This window comes from Talpa occidentalis, unplaced genomic scaffold (assembly GCF_014898055.3).
Source record: "Talpa occidentalis isolate TD23 unplaced genomic scaffold, MPIMG_talOcc4v2.1 talOcc4.2, whole genome shotgun sequence".
Classification (NCBI taxonomy): Eukaryota; Metazoa; Chordata; class Mammalia; order Eulipotyphla; family Talpidae; genus Talpa; species Talpa occidentalis.
In genome coordinates, this window is record NW_023602073.1 from 45,560,431 (window position 1) to 45,578,101 (window position 17,671).

Genomic DNA, 17,671 nt, shown 5'->3' on the forward strand with positions numbered 1-17,671 from the left:
CCAACTGCCTCCTGGGTCTGCCCTCAACAGGGACCTTTCCCTCTGCCCTTTGCTGGAATCAGGGCCCCATCACCAGAATTATCAAGGTGAACAATCTTTGATTCATTTTCAAAAATGCTTCACAAAAGAGGGTGAGCAATCAGCTCCAGACTAGGGAACACACATGTGTGGATGGTACCTCCCATTACCAAGTAGGGCAAGTTCTCCCTGTGGCCTGAAAGCCCCCCACTAGACAAGATCCCCCACTCCCTTCCCTACCTGAGTGCTTCTTCCTCCACATCACAGCTGCAGCCACCGCAGCTCCAGTGAGCACAGCTCCAAGGAGAACGAGGCCAGCAATGATGCCCACGGTGGGGTTAGTGGAGTCAGTAGGAACGGTGGGCTGAGAAGGTGGCACTGGAAGTGAAGGGACGAGAAGGTGAGACCCTGAGCCCGAGGCTTCCATCTGATGCTCTGAAGGTCTCCAGAAGGGTCTTGATGCCCCTGAGAAATTCTGTGCCCACATTCCCTTCTTACCCCAAGTCAGGACTCTGGGCTCCTGCAGGCCCTCATGCTGCACATGGCACGTGTATCTCTGCTCCTCTCCAGAAGGCACCTCCACAGCTGCCCACTTCTGGAAGGTTCCGTCCCCCCCAGGCCTGGTCTCCCCCAGCTCTGTGTCCTGGGTCAGGTCCTCCCCATCTCGCTGCCAGGTCAGGGTGATGTCCGCAGGGTAGAAGCCCAGGGCCCAGCACCTCAGGGTGACCTTCTGGTGAGAGGTGGTGTGGTGGGTCACCTGTGTCTTTGGGGGATCTGAAGAGAAGGATGAGAATTTTCACACTTTGACTTTTTCCTCATGGACCTGAAAAACCCTCCTGTGACCATTCTCAGAATGGACAAGGCAATGGTTTAGAAGAGGAAGAACAAAATCTATAAATCAGGCCTGTCTGGGGAGTCTAGGATAATCTCTTATTCCTTAGAAAGTTCTAGAATTAGGGCGGACAGCTCTAGATAGGAGATCGCAGTTTACTAAGGAGAAGAGCAGAGACTTTTGGGGACAGATCTCTGACTCCTCAGAAAAGCAGGAGTCAGATCACAAAAATGCCCTCTGATCTGTAACAAGACCCTGAGGGAAACACTGATGATTCCCAAGAGGGCTGCGGGTCAAAAGGATCCGGTGAAGGGTGATTTCAGGGCTGGTCTCCCCTCAGACTCAGGAGAGACTGGATTCCTTAACTGTTCTGAGGAGAAGTGGGGTCCTCTGGGGAGTCAGGAAACCCAGGGGGCTCCTCCCCCCGACCAGAGAGGGGGCGCTGCTGTGACCCTGACTCCACCCTCCCCGCGGTGCTGGCCTGAGGGGGGTTGGGAGACCCGCGGCCCCTCTTACCTGAGCGCTGCAGCGTCTCCTTCCCCATGTCCAGGTAACTGCGCAGCCACTGCACGCACCTGCCCTCCAGGTAGTTCCTCAGGTGATCCGCATTTCTGAGCGCCTCCCACTCGCGCCGGGTGAGCTGAGCGGCCGTGTCCGCCGCGGTCCAGGAGCGCAGGTCCTCGTTGAGGGCCAGGTAATCGGCGCCGTCGTAGGCCCACTGACTGTACCCGCGGAGGAGGCGCCCGTCGGGCCCCACGTCACAGCCAGACATCTGCTGGAAGGTGTGAGAGCCTGTCCCCGCCCCGTCACCCCGCAGTCATCCCGCCCGCCCCACCGGGAATAAACCGAAACTGACGCGGGAACCTCGCGGGGAACGTCCCGGGGCTCGTCCCGGGTCGAGGGTCCGGCGGGTCCCCCTGCCTCGGGGGACGCTCGGGCCCGGGGTCTGGGGTCCCGCCCGCCCGCGGGGGTGGGGTCGTGAGCGCCCCGGGCCCGCCCCGCTCACCGGCCGCGCTCTGGTTGTAGTAGCCGCGCAGGGCGCGCAGGTTCTCTCGGAACGTCTGTGCGGCGCCCTTTGCTCTCCGCGTCTCCCCCTCCCAGTACTCCGGCCCCTCCAGCTCCATCCAGGGCGCCCGCGGCTCCATCCTCGGACTCGCCGCGTCGCTGTCGAACCGCACGAACTGCGTGTCGTCCACGTAGCCCACCTCCACGTACCGGGGCTCCCCGAGGCCGGGCCGGGACATCGCGGAGAGGAAATACTTCATGGAGTGGGAGCCTGGGGGCGGGAGGGGAGACACGGGCTGACCCTCCTACCTGGGAGGTCCCGGGGAGATGGGATTAGAGGGGAGGGGGCGAGGGGGCTCCTGAGATTGAAATGGGGCAGCGGATGAGGAGGCTGGAGACTCAGGGGCGGCGAAAGGAGGCGGGAGGCTGGCAGGGACAGAAAGAGGGCTAGTGCAGGGTGGGGTCACGGGGGACAACAGGGTCAGCAATGGCGGGGACGCGCCTTTCCCAGGGTCCTGCGCCCCCGCCGGGGTTCCTCCAGTTCCCCCTCCTCAGTGGCCTTTTCCCTCCTGAGCTCACCTGCCCAGGTCTCCCTCAGTGCCAGGGCCCAGGAGAGCAGCTGCAGGAAGGGTGGGGGCCTCATGACAGGTGCTCTTGGGTCTGGGGAGACCCTGAGTCCAGACTGGTCAGTGGAGAATTTGTAACCGGTGCCTCGGAGCTGCTGATTGGCTGCTCTGGAGACCTCCAGGCAATGGGGAGTGAGAACTGGCGTGAGTCACCAGTATCCAGGAAGGAAGACCCCACACAGGTTGTGAGAAGAAGTGAAACTGGGAAGATTGGGAATTCCCAGCAGTGAACTTGTGGCCTCATTTTAATACTTTTCTGTTTCTCATTGTTAACAACTGACAGTGTTTTTTTTACTACTTCCTGGTCTGAATATGCTTTTTCCCATTTTGTATTTTGTATAGTGAACACACATTTTATACACACACACACAGACACATCATAGCCAGAATAAACCAGGTCTTCCTAAATTTTGAAAGGAAAGGGGTGGCAGGTGGTCGTCAGGCTCAGCGCAGAGCTGAAGGGCTGGGCTCTGTGTCTGCTCTGGGCGGGGCCCTCACAGCCCTTCCTCCTCCTCAGGACGCTGCTCTCTGTGGAGCCCGCGCAGGGTCTCGCCCTTCTCTTCTGGGTGTGACCATTTATTACTATATTGTAAATTCTGATGCTTTTGGCATTTCACATTGCATTTTTAATATTTTCTGTAGGAAGGTGTGTCCACCCATCCAGCCACCTTTGCCAGGTGGAAATTCTAAGGCAAAATAGTGCAGTGACAAGATGGCCAGTCCTAGAGCAGAGGGTCAGAACCTGAGAACACGTGACTGAGGCTGATCTGCCAACTGTTTCATAGTGTCAGGATTGCAGTGTGACTTATTTTTGATACTAAATGATTTTCATAATAACTGATATTTGCTATTCATGCACACAGAGAGGATTCATAAGTACTCTAGAACATACACAAATACATAAGTCACATCATCCTCTGGTCAACCAAGTCTCCTCTACTCTGAACCCACTGCAGTTAGCAACTCCTCATTTCTCTTCCCAGAAAAGTCTATACATTGATGTGAGTGTTAGGTCTATAAAAGAGCTTGGGCCACAGACCAGGAGAAAATATTTGCAAGACGCAACTCTGATATAATACATGTTTTAGAATATGCATGGAACCCTTAAAATTCAACAAGGAACAAATAACTTTTTAAAAGTTGAGCAAAATGCTGAGCAGTTTCCAAGGAAGCTATATGGTGGCAGCTAGGCATATGAACAGATACTCAATATGTCGAAAGACATACATAAATGCAAGTGCAAGTCAAAGCAACTAGGACACGCAATCCACACCTATAATTTGGCCTAAATCCAAATACTAGTACAGCAGCCCCCCTTTATCCATGTGGGATGTATTCCAAGACCCCCAGTGGATGCCTGAACCACCTATAGTATGGAGTCCTGTAAACATGAAGCTTTCCCTGTACACACATACATATGATACGTTTACTTTATAAATTAGACACAGTGTGATTAATAACAATAACATATTAAAACAGGACAATCAAAATCACAACAGACTATACTGTACTGTAATAAATGTGTGAATGTGATCTCTCTCTAAATATCTTATTACGACTTTGAATCTAGGTTAATTGCAGGAAAATGAAGCCTTAGAAAGTGAAACCTCAGGTAAGGGGGTATGGCATACTGTGCTGAGCAGGATGAGGAGCAACAGGGACCCCCATTCAATGCCAGGAGAAATGAAAAATAGCACAGTCACTATGGAAGAGATTTGGCAATTTCAATTTCTTATTAAGTGAAACACAGATTTACCCTAAAACCTGCTGATCACCTTCCTGGTTAGTCACCCAACTCACTTGAGAACTTTTGTTTACACAAAACCTTCACACAAATGATTACAGCCGAGCACCCCTTAAGTGTGGGCTCCACATGGTGACGCCTTCCAACAACTGCTGTGTGGAAAGGGACACAGGAAAGAAAGATCTTCCCAGGGAGGAGGTGGAGACCCGGCCTCAGCCGGGGGTGGGGGGGTATGGAGGGGTGTGGGGAGTGTGGGGGGGAAAGTGACATCGCCAGTGAGGAGCAGGTGCAGGTGACTCTCCAGGGCGCTGTGCTGAGAAGGGCCCTTTATGTTTCTGTTTTTTTCCCCAACCCCATCACCCCAGTCAACCAAACTCAAATTGAGGGCCCTTCTACAACACACCTGAGCAGCGCTCCCCTAAATGCCAAGATCATCAAAACCAAGGAGAGTCTGAGAGACTGGCTCAGCCAGAGGAGCCTCAGGAGACACGACTGGGACTTAATGTGGTATCAGGATGGGAGCCTGGAACACACTAATGACATCCAAATAAGTGTGGAGTTTAGTAATAATATCAATATCATGTCATTAGCTGTGCAAACACTGAATGAGGAAGTTAGGAAATAGGAACAAACAGGGAGTTAGGAGCAGGGCCCCAAGGCTCAAGCCCATTTCTCAATCTGAACAATCAGTGGGAACTCGGAGGGGCTCCCCCAAGCCCAGATGTCTCAAACTCATTTATCGAACTAAATGGGAAACCATCGATGGGCGTCAGGGGCCACCAACCCAGTTAACAATGGAATGTGCAGGACACGACAATGACAGGACGCTCAGGCCACAGACCAAAGCCGGTTCTGGGAAGACAGGCCAGGAACGTGGACAATTCAGTGGACCTCAGTGACCTAGGAGACCCATGGACTCCAACCAATCAGCAAGAGACACAACATGGAGACACCCAGTGGCCAAACACCCCCACTCCTTGCCAACTATACCCTTATAAACTCCTGCTTTTAGGCCCTCAGTAGTAACCCCCTGGGGATTACTACTGACCCCTTTCTGCTCAGAGAGCTTTCCTATCCTTAGTAACTGTCAGTAACCTTCTTGCTTTTCTGTCTAACTACAAAAGAACTGAGAGACTCCCCAGGAGTCCCCAGGCTCCCAGGCCCTATTCATCATGAAAGTGATAGTGATTAACAACAGGGGATATGTGTGTGGGAATTACAGGAATTCTGTGATAATTTTACAGGTTTTCTGTAAATTATAAATTACCCTAAAATAACAACGTTTATTTTGAAAAACAGCCCTCAGGAATGTAGACTGATCCAATCCCTGTGGAAAATAATGTTCAGGCTTCTCAAAACATTAAAAATGATAGAGCATAATATCCAGCAATGCCACCCTTTTCTGTTTAGCCAAAGATACAAAAACACCAACTTGAAAAGACGCACGCATCCTGTGCTCACAGCAGCACCCTGAACAGTAGCCGAGTTAGGGGAACAACCTAAGTGCCCAAAGGCAGAGGAGCAGGGTAAGAAGATGTGGCATATATACTCAGTGGGATATTATTCATTATAAAAAGAGATGAAATCTTGCCATTTGCAACACCATGGATGGAACCGGAGGGGATTAGGCTAAGTAAAACAAGTCAGAAGGAAAAAATCATGTATCAGATGATTTAACTCATATGCAAAATATCAAGAAACCAAAAATAGGGGATCAGAAAAAAACAAACCAAAACAAACCTTAGACACTTGACTGCAGAAATGAGGCTACTAGAAGGGTAGAGGGGGTGAGAGCAGAGTGGCGGGGGGCACAGTGGACTCTTGTGAAGGACTTAGGGTGCTGTGGTGGAGGGGGTGGTGTGGTAACATAGATCCAAAGAGATGAGAAACTATTCCCCTAAATTGTACACAGTACTGTAAACCAGTTTTATTTCAATTAAAAAAATAAAATAAAATAACCCTCAGGAAAGGCACAGGGAGTGGAAGGGAAAAGCATCTGCTTTGCAGTCTCCAGGGTGTTGTCATCAAGGGGCTGCAGAGAGAGGCTGTGGGGAGAGAAGATGGCGCCTCAGACACAGGCAGCTCCAGAGCCTCCTCTCCTCTCCCCAACTCCTCCACCCCAGCCTGGTGCCAGGGCTGCTCACAGGGCATCATCACCCCCTCCCCCCAGTGATGCTCAGCCCCAGCTCACCCTCTCAGCCTCAGTCACACACACCCAGCCTCTCCCCTGGCTGCAGAGACTAGGAAAGCACTCCAGCGCCCCCCCGTGGTCACATGGTCGAACACAAGACCTAGAACATAGAGGAACAGAATTGTGCACACAATGGGGAGCCCTGGTTAAGAGTCAGGTTCAGTATCTAAATTGTTTTCGCCAAATACACGCTGACATGATGATCCCTCCCCATTAATAACCACAGACTTTGGATCAGGCAGGAGCAGATCCCCAGGCCATAACAGCTAATACCAGCACCAGGGTGGGCCCCACAAACATACCAGGTCTCCTCAGGCTCTTGGGATGATGCCTTGACCAAGAGGCCCTGTCACATGTTCCTGCTGCTGATTTTGAAGACCAGAGCTCAGGCCACCTGTCACCACCCAATGCCAATAACACAGAGACAGGAATTGAATTTTTTAAAAAAGATTTATTTATTTATTTATTTATATATATAAGAACTGGGGTACAGGCCAGATGCGCGGGAGGGTGAGAGGATTCACCAGAGACAGAGCGGGGAACAGAATAGGCAGACTGATGAAATACCCTGCTGAGGGGAGCAGTGGGTGAGACAGGAAAGGTCTGCTGCGCCATGTGGGATCGTCGCCGGTCGGCCGGGATTGAACTGGCACTGCAGAGGCTGCAGACAGCTTCACAGCATGGCGCTCAACCACCTGCACCACCAGGGGAGGCCCAGGAACTGAATTTTTAAGTTGTGTTTTAATCAGACAGCGGCAATCTGATGACAGGGGTTAACACCCTAAAGAAACCGCCTTCCCATTTCATTTCCAGCTGCCTTTTTATAGTGAGATGAACACAGACAGTTGGGCAGTGAGCAGGCCTTCACTGCTGCCAGGACCCCATGATGTGCAGCCCCCGGAGCTCCTTATCACCCTCCTAGACACCTGTCCTCAGGCTCGTCCCCCTGTGCTGAGGCTGGTTCAGGTAGCGCTGCTCCCTGCAGCCTCCAGATGTGTGCTTGGGCTGGAAAATTAACTCAGAGCAGACAGGCCATAAGCAATGTGTCTTGCCCAACCCTCATTCCTTTCCTAACCCTTCAGTTCCAGAGATGGAGGTGTCTTCTCCAGGGAATCAACTCTAAACTCCCCATCCCTAGGTTGGGCTAGAAGAGGGGCAGGAGAGACCCCCAGGGTCATGGGCAAGGCAGGGCTGAGTCTCCTAGAGGAGGACAGAGAGGGAAGAAATAGGAGAAATAAGGGACAGTGGCCAACAGGAGTCGGGGGAAAGGACCCAGAAAGGATGGACCAGGGGAGGGTCAGCTTACTGGGCACCTGGGTGGGAGGGATAGTCTGTGTGGGACAGGCCCAGAGGCTCTGGCTGGGGCTGAGAGAGTCTATTTTCGCCTACATGGTAACTATTAGGGGTCAGCTGTTTAATTGGCTGGGAAACTATACTTAAGTTTAAAGAATTTTCCATATTTAGATGTATGGTAATATTTAAGCACACAGGGAAGAAAGGGAAAAGAAGATAAAGTGGGTTTCCCTTCTTCCAGAGCAGGCCCCCCTTATGCTGGGGTCACAGGGAGTATCAAGGAGCCCAGAGAGGGGGAACACAAGGCCTGGGCCACCTGCAGGGGGCAGCCCTGGGCCCTGACCCTTGATTCCAGAGCCCCTTCCTGTGCTGGGACCGCATAGCCCAGTCTGAGTCCATCTCAGCTCACAGACCTCAGCCCTGGGACACCAGTCTCAGGCACCAGGAGCCCCTGCACCAGGCGGAGTGGCCCAGGCCTTGGACTCCATGTTCTGGAGCACAGAGGGTAGAGGTGGGAGGAGCTGGAGTCTGAGGTGGCCACAGATCAGCCAGGAGTTGAGGCTTCAGCTGCTGACTAACTTTTCCCCAAAACAGAATGTGTCCCCCCATCTCCAGACCTCAAAGGCCAGGTGTCTACACACCAAACCCAAGCTGCAAAGGTGGACCTTCCTGTCTTGGGTCAGACCACCCACCTATGGAGCCTGGGAGGTGGCCCTTTCCCCTCCCCTTTGACCTCAGAGCCCAGCCCTGGTGTCCTGTCTCTCCTTCCCCCTACTGGGCCAAAGGGAGAGGGGCCTGCTGACCCTGAAATTAAAGGCCCTGTTGTCCTGAACCAACAGTGACGTTTTGGCCCTGCATGATTGTAGTGGCAGGATAGGCACTGAGCAGGTTCTCTATGATCCGCAGACCGGTAAAGGAAAGGTCTTCGAGCCCTCAGTGGCTTTCTCAGGCTTTTATTGAGCTTTACATGCATTGTAGCAACCAGGTACTTGGCAGGCAGGGGGTCTGGGGGGCCAGGAGGCTGTCAGGCCTCCAAGCCCTGGCAAGTCTTCACTCTGGGCTTCTTTGGCTTCTTTCTCCCATTCTCTCCTGCCTCTTCTCCAGCTTCCACTTCTCTTGGTGACTATCTAAATACCCCTCCCATGGCCTACAGAAGTAAAACAAGGTAGTTTGCTACAATGTAACAACTGCAGGTGCCCCATCAGGCAGGGCAATCCTAATGGTGGGAGGGCAGAAAAGCCTGAAAAACCATTTACCCTACAATGATGACTTAGAAGTCCTGGGGGTTAAGTTTCATGCTAAGAATCTCTGGGGCCCCAATAAATTGTAACTGATTCCAGCCTTGCAGCTGGGCAGAATGAGTGGATTCTGGGCATAAATCTGGGACCAGAAGGACTTCAGTGAGTAACCACCCCACCGTTTGACCAGGACTCCCCTTGCCCAAGTGCCAGACTCTCAGAGGCAGTGGATGGTCTGGCTTAGACTGACCCCGTGCACTTTTGACTATGTGTCCATTGCTGAGGGGCACTGAGTTCTTGCTCCCTGCTTTGTTCCTGGTCCATGTGAGCTAGTGGGTTTCTCCTCCCTGTCCAAACAAAAGGACTTGCCCACCCCATCACATACCAGGGAACTCTCTACCTTTCCCATCCCAGCCTTAGCTCTAAGGAGTCCCACTTACTCTTTCATTAACATATTTATTTTGTACCTACTGTGTGCCAGACACTAGGCTATTTGGGATATTTCAGGTGAAACCCCTGTCCTCTTGCTCCTCTGGGAGCCTGCATGCTGATGGGGCGCTGGACTGTAAAGAGCAAAGCAACTTCAGTCAGTGATCAGGGTCAGCCAGTGAAGAGTGACTTTGAGAGACAGCCAAGGTCAGGGAGATGAGGGAGTGCCATCTTCAGGGGAGACTTTCCGGTGACATCTGAGCTTCAGGTGAGATCTGAAGGAGGTCCTCCCTGTTACTGTGAGGAAGAGTGTTCTAGAATCACCTGCAACCTAGACAGTCCCTGTGCCAGCACCACTTAGTTTTCATCACCTTAGCTTATACTAAGTCTTGAAACAGGGTGCTGTGCCTCCTACATATTTCTTCTTTTTAAAAAAGAATTTTGCTAAGTCATATTTGCATAAGGTTGTGGGGAGAAATTTGTCATTGTTTTTTTAAAAATGACCAAAATTTTGACTGGCATCTAGGATTCAGGATTGAATTTACTTTAAAGATCAAGTTTAAGAATATGGAGTATTCCCGTCCTGAATGTGGCCTTTCTCTCCATTTATTTCCTTTTCCTTTACTGTGTCTCAGCAGCACTATGTAGATGTCAGTTTACAATTCTTTTTTTTCCTTAGGTTTCACAAACTATGTTTTTTTTTTTTTTTTTTTTTTTTTTTTTTTAGGTAATGTTATTTATATCGCAGTGCATGTCTTACAGGTATAGTCTACACCTCTACAAATTCATGTGATTTCACCACACCCACCACCTAAACCCCAGTAATCCTGCATTGGTCCCACCTCCCACCTTTGCTCCCACCAGGTCACTCTCCCCTTCTGATAGCCTTCCTCACAGTCCCTGTGCTCCTCCCCTACCCTTACCCACACTCTGGAAGTCTCAATCTGTGGTCAGTTTTCAAGCTTTATCCTTGTTTGACCTTTTGTTGATTTCCTTATATTCCACATGTAAATTGAATCAGTGTACAAATCTTAAGACAATTTCTTTAACTTGATGTCAAATATTTTATTTTGATACTAAGTGGAATTTAGAATTATCTATTCTTCTAATTCTACATTACTGCTGCTTTGAAATACAGTTGACCTGTGTAGGGTAAGTGATTTTCAGGCTTTTCTCCCCTCCTGCCATTAGGATTGCATGCCAGATAGGTGAGCACCTGCATTTGTTACATTGTTATAAGTTATGCTATTTACTTCTGTGGGCCATGGCTACAGTATTGAGATATTTGCCAAGAGAAGCAGAAGAGGCAGGAGGGAGAAGGGGAGAAAGAATGCCAGAGAAGCTGAGTGAAGACTGCCGGGGGCTTGGAGGCCTTCCAGCCTCCTGGGCCCCCAGCACCCCTGCCTGCCATGTACCTGGTTGCTGCACTACATATAAAAGCTCAGTAAAAGCCTGAGAAAGCCACTGAGGGCTCCCGGACTCTACTTTACCCAGTCTGCCCGGATCATAAAGAACCAGTTCTGTGCCAACGGGCACTACACGTGCTACCAGTCAGTTCCGGTAAACTCACCTGTTCAGTCTAGGCTTCTTTTGCCTAAGGATTTTCTATGTATGTGATCACATCAGCTGCATGTTACACTTCACTTTTTCTTTATAATTGATAGTCCTTTTATTTATTTTTCTTTCATAACACACTATGTAAGACTCTTAGTATAATGGCCTTGTTCCTAAAATAAGAAAGTATTGCGTTTTCACCATAAAGTATGATGTCAGTTTTTTTTCGTTTGAAAAAATGGTATCCTACTTTCCTGAAAGATTTTATCATCAATAGGTATTAAATAATTAAAATCTCTTTTCTGCATGGAGACAATCCTATGTTTACTGTTCTTTATGAATATAATATGTTAGAGTGATGTCTATATAGTTATTCAAAACTGTAGGTTGAGATAAAACCTAGTAGGATGTAATGTATTGACTTAGATTTGCTAATATTTCCTAAGAAATCAGGAGATGTTGGTTTAAAATTACATTTTGATATCCTTGTCTGGTTTTGGTATAAAGTTACATAGCCACCTAAAATGATTTGGAGGGTGCTTCTTCCTCCACTGTTTTCTACAACAGTTTGGGTAGGTCTCCTGTTAATATTTAAATGTTTGATAGATGCACAGTGAAGCCATCTGTGCCTGAGTTTTCTTTGGGCAATATTTTTAAAATGAATTTAATTTCTTTAGCTTATTCAGGATTATTTAGGGTTCCTAATCTTTTTAAAAAAGGATTTATTTATTTTATGCATACAAGAACTGGGGAACAGGCCAGAGGTGTGGAGGGTGAGAGTGTTATAGGGCAACCCCGATATAAAACGGGTTGCCTGACTGTGGGTCCTCACCTGTGTGCTTAAAAGGGATTTACACTGCAGGCACATGCAAAAGGTTAACAAAGGTTTATTTACAAGGGAAGGGAAATGAGGAAATGTACAACTCAGGGAGGAAAGAGGGAGACAAAGTCTTTAATGTGTCCTACCTGGAATCCCAAATGACCCACTGAGACCAAATCTGCCTGGCCAAGAGCATGAGCCAAGTGCCCCAGACCCCACTAACATGGCTGGTTTTTATTTACAAACAGAGAAAATGGCTGCTTAACTCTACCCTTAGGTCCTTGCAACTTCCCTTTGGGAATCATGAGATTTGTAGTTCCCAGTGTCTTGATGGTGGGGGTGGCATCCACACAGCCTGTATGGAGTTTGCTCAGAACATCCTTTCCCCCTAATAATTATCCCCTTTTACTTTTTGCCACCATTTCCATGGTGATGAATATCAAATATATGGATACTGGGATACAGTGTCAGGTGAAAATTTTTCTCAGGGCTCCAGTTTGAAAGAAAACCAGTCTCTCCAGGTATCGTCCATTGTGGAAAGCAAAAGTCTTCCATTCCTGGAAAATAGTTTATCAGTCCAAACCAAAAAAAAAAAAAAAAAAAAGAAAAATATCTGGAGGCATTAGCGAAAACAAAACAGCAAAGATATTAAATCACAGGAAAAAAATATTAAAACTGATTCAACTTATGCAAAAACAAGTTCTCTCAACATTGATCCCAAATTGTTTCAACAGCATAGCAAAAGTTTGCAAACTAAATCTACTTTTAAACCATTTTACCTGTTTTTGCACAAAATCACAGGGGAGAATAAACAGCAATTTTAGCTGGCTTTGTGGGATACTCCATATAGGATCAGAGTGAACCGTTGGCATCCGGTCGATGTAGGCTTCAGTAACAAAGTTGGTCTCATCAGACTCCACCTGGGCTTTCCTCTTCTAGAGGGAACCCGGGCTTTTTTGTTGGCCGGGTTGTCCAGTCCTGCCAATGGAGGCAAGCTTCCTCACTTCCTTTGGAGGTCTCTGGAACCCTACAAAGAAAGCAACAGGTTCTCCTCTTCTTGGTTCAGCTCTGTTTCAACTTCCTGTAAGAACTCCACACAAAGCCACACAATGAAACTCATGTCCAATTTTTTTGTTTAAGCAGACAAAATCCTTATGGAAGTTATGCAAAAACAGACTCTGAGATAAGTAGTAAAAGATTACTACCACCATTTTCATGCTGTGTTGCTATCAAGGGAAGAGAAAATGCAAACACAAGTTAGCTCTGCTGAAAAATAATATAACATTGCTGCAGATCCTGGTCACTCAAAACAAGAAAACTTTGTGGATTCAGAACAAAATGCAAAAAAAAAAAAATTACCAGTATTATGTCAAACAAAACCTAGTAAAAATCAGGTGTATCTCCAGGTCTATTCAGTTCTGTGTAGGAAATTTTACTCTCAACAGTTCCATTAATAGGAATCTGTTGAGGCCTATTCTCCCTATTTTCTCCAGAAACAATTTCTGTACTATACAATATTACAAGGCAACAATCACCATTGACAATTTACATCAGATACTGAGAGGTTGTAAACACATTTAGCAAACAAATGTGAACATTTCTGTACATGCCAAAGTGTTACCCGTTTTCCTAAGTGACAATGCTTCCCTTCTACAGTTACTTTACTAGGTAAGCCAAATAGGACAAATTCATCTAATGCCTTTCCCAGGAGGAAAGGGAGAAACTTTGTGGAGTGTCTCAGGAGCTCTACTGAGGTTCCACAAGATTTCCTTCTATCACCCAAATGACAGGCTACCAAATTTTTTACTTGAATTTAGATTTCTGGGAAGCTTTGCCATAAATATCACAAAACAGCAGAAACAACAATATTCAATCTCTATGAAGGCATCAGCTCAGTTCAATAGTACAATGTTGACAATTAAACCACCACCTTTAGTTTTTATTTCAATGTCTATAGGCACCATGTATACCAATTTGTCAGTCACTAGAGGCGCAGACAAGGACACAAGGAAAGGACATCCAGACATACAAGATATAGACACAAAGAGCTCTTTAGTTACCATTTATCACGTATGGGAGATCTTATACAACTGCAGTTTCACTCATAGGCCAAAATGAAGTTAAAAGGAAATACCAAAATCAAGATCGAAAGCCTTTCTGCGTGAAAACAATACTGCCAGCATATGCGTGATTCTAGATGTTATTTCACGTCTCCTCAACTTGGAAAGAAAAGATTGGTTAGAGCATGTTAGTCATCTCAGGGTTTCTTCAGAAAAGTGAGTCCTTGGGTATCCTGCAACAGTAACTGGAAAAGAAGTCAGTAACATTCAAGTTTTTTTTTTTTTAATAATAAATTTTATTTTTATATTCCCCATACAATTGCAACCCCCCCATTCTGACCTCAATCCCTCCCCTCCCGCCCCCGCCCCCCTAAAAGTGTCTCTGGTTCATAGTTTTTTGTTGATTTTGATTTTCGCTTTCTTATAGTTATTCATTTTCCTGGTCCCTTATTTAAGTTTTCTAGATTCCTGCTATGAGTGAGACCATCCGGTATTTTTCTTTTTCTTTTTGGCTTATTTCGCTGAGCATGATCCCTTCCAGTGCCATCCATGTTGCTGCAACCTGCATGTGTTTATCTTTTTTGAATGCTGAGTAATATTCCATGGTATATATGTACCACATCTTCTTGATCCAGTCATCTATTTTTGGGCATTTGGGTTGTTTCAAAAGCTTAGCTATTGTAAACAGTGCTGCTATAAACATAGGGGTGCAGGTGTTCTTTGGAATTGATGTTTCTGTGTCCTTTGTGTAAATGCCTAGGAGTGGAATTGCTGGATCATATGGAAGCTCTATGTTTAGTAGGTCCAGAAATCTCCACACAGCTCTCCATAGTGGTTGGACCAGTTTGCACTCCCACCAACAGTGCAGGAGAGTTCCTTTTTCTCCACACCCTCGCCAACATTTGTTGTTGCTAGTTTTTTTAATATGTGCCATTCTCACTGATGTAAGATGGTATCTCATGGTAGTTTTGATTTGCATTTCCCTGATGACAAGTGATGTTGAACATTTTTTCATATGCCTGTTGGCCATTTGCATTTCCTCTTCAGAGAAGTTTCTTTTTAGCTCTTCTGCCCATTTTTTGACTGGATTATTTTCTTTGTTGTTGTTGAGTCTCATCAGCTCTTTGCAGATTTTTGTGATCAGTCCTTTATCATTAGTGTTGGGTGCAAAAATGTTCTCCCAGTTGGTGGGGTTTCTCTTTGTTTTTGTTATTGTCTCTTTTGCTGTGCAGAAGCTCTTTAATTTGATGTAGTCCCAGCTGTTTATCTTTGCCTTCACTATCACTGCTTTGGGTGATGTGTCTGTAAAGATGTCTTTGATGTGCAAATCACGTAGTGTTTCGCCTATATTTCCTTCTATATATTTTATGGTTTCAGGTCTTATGTCTAGTTCTTTAATCCATTTTGAGTTGATTTTTGTGTATGGTGTGAGGTAGTGGTCAAGCTTCATTCTTTTGCATGTAGCGACCCAGTTTTCCCAGCACCATTTATTGAACAAACTTTCTTTGCTCCAATGCATAGTCTTTGCTCCTTTGTCAAAGAGTAGTTGACCATAAATCTGTGGGTTTAGTTCTGGATTTTCTATTCGATTCCATTGGTCTGTATGTCTGTTCTTGTTCCAATACCATGCCGTTTTGATGATTATGGCTTTGTAGTATAGTTTGAAGTCTGGGAGTGTGATGCCTCCATTCCCTTCTTTTTTTTCAGGAGAGCTTTGGCTATTCGGGGTTTTTGGTGATTCCATATGAATTTCATCAATAATTGTTCTATTTCTTTGAAGAATGACATTGAAATTTTGATTGGAATAGCATTGAATCTGTATATTGCTTTTGGAAGGATGGCCATTTTAATAATGTTTATTCTTCCAATCCATGAGCAGGGATGTCTTTCCATTTCTTTGTGTCTTCTTCTATTTCTTTTAACAGTGTTTTATAGTTTTCTTTGTATAGGTCCTTTACCTCTTTTGTTAGATTTATTCCCAAATATTTGATTTTTTTTGTTTCAATAAAAAAAGGGATGGTTTTTTTGATTTCTTCTTCTTCAGATTTATTGTTTGTGTATAGGAAGGCTACTGACTTTTGCGTGTTGATTTTGTATCCTGCCACTTTACTGAACTGATTGATGAGTTGAATTAGTTTTTCTGTGGAGTTTTTGGGGTTCTCTATGTATATTATCATGTCATCTGCAAATAGTGATAGTTTGACTTCTTCTTTTCCTATTTGGATTTCTTGGATGTCTTTCTCCTGTCTTATTGTTCTGGCTAGGACTTCCAGTATTATATTGAAAAGCAGTGGTGAGAGTGGACATCCTTGTCTTGTTCCAGATCTTAATGGAATGGCTTTCAGCTTTTCACCATTGAGAATGATACTGGCTGTTGGCTTGTCATAGATGTCCTTTATGATGTTGAGGTATGTTCCTTGTATCCCAAGAATTTCAAGGGCTTTTATCATGAATGGGTGTTGCACTTTATCGAAAGCTTTCTCAGCATCTATTGATATTATCATATGGTTTTTATATTTCTTTTTGTTGATGTGTTGGATAACGTTGATTGATTTTCTGATGTTAAACCATCCTTGTGTCCCTGGAATGAATCCTACTTGGTCGTGGTGAATTATCTTATGGATACATTGTTGGATTCTGATAGCTAAAATTTTATTGAGGATTTTTGTATCAGTGTTCATTAGGGAGATTGGCTGGTAGTTTTCCTTTTTTGTGTTGTCCTTGTTCGGTTTTGTATTAGTGTAATGTTGGCTTCATAGAACGTGTTTGGTATTGTCCCTTCCTTCTCAATTTTTTGGAAGAGTTTGTGAAGGATAGGCACTAATTCGTCTCTGAATGTTTGGTAGAATTCATTTGTAAATCCATCAGGTCCTGGGCTTTTGTTTTTGGGGAGGTTTTTGATTACCATTTCAATTTCGCTGCTTGTAATTGGTCTGTTTATGTGTTCTATTTCTTCTTTATCTAGCTTTGGGTGATTGTAGAGTTGTAGGAATTTGTCCATCTCCTCTAGATTGTTAAACTTGTTTCCATATAACTGTTCATAGTAGTTACTGATTATTCTTTTGATTTCTGCTGTGTCCGTTGTGATTTTCCTCTTTCATTGATGATCCTGTTTATTTGTGCTTTCTCCCTTTTTTCCTTTGTGAGCCTGGCTAGGGGTTTGTCTATTTTATTGATTTTTTTCAAAGAACCAGCTCCTGGTTTCATTGATCTTTTGGATTGTTTTTTTAGTTTCAATTTCGTTTATTTCTGCTTTGGTTTTTATTATTTCTTTTTTTCTACTGGTTTTGGGTTTTTTTTGTTGTTCTTTTTCTAGATCTTTGAGCTTCGAGATTAGGTTGTTTCTTTGAGTTCTTTCTTGTTTCTTTTTTCTTTTTTTTTTTTCCACTAACAATCATTTATTTTCCACTGCCCAGTAATTCTGTTAATGCTACAAAACAGCAAAACAAAACAAAAACTTATGACTAAAACCTAATTTCTTTATAACTGCTAAATTACTAATTAATCAAAATTTATAAAAGTCCTAAATCTTAAACATTAAAAAACATAATCACCTTATATATTGGTAATCAAGTCCAATTACTGCTAAAATCAAAAAAACTTATTCCTATAACTAATCTATTCTAATTTAATAAAAGCAGTAAAAAAAATTTAAAAACCCAAAGAATCCCAGTGCCGCATAAGTTGCACTAACCCTTATCTAACCCCAAGTTTCTTCTTTTTTTTTTTTAAATAATAAATTTTATTTTTATATTCCCCATACAACTGCACATGCCCCATTCTGACCCCAATCCCTCCCCTCCCGCCCCCGCCCCCAAAAAGTGTCTCTGGTTCATAGTTTTTTGTTGATTTTGATTTTCA

General features: G+C 45.5%; 1 protein-coding gene across 1 annotated transcript in view; it reads right to left on the bottom strand.

Moving 5' to 3' along the window:
• Nucleotides 1-17,671, bottom strand: part of LOC119252178 (patr class I histocompatibility antigen, A-126 alpha chain-like) — a 354,426-nt gene that overhangs the window by 929 nt on the left and 335,826 nt on the right. Inside the window, exons 4-5 of the mRNA XM_054698633.1 lie at nt 517-792; nt 259-396 (exon numbers count right to left, since the gene is read on the bottom strand). Coding sequence (XP_054554608.1) covers nt 259-396; nt 517-792 — 414 coding nt within the window. The remainder of the gene's footprint in view (nt 1-258; nt 397-516; nt 793-17,671) is intronic.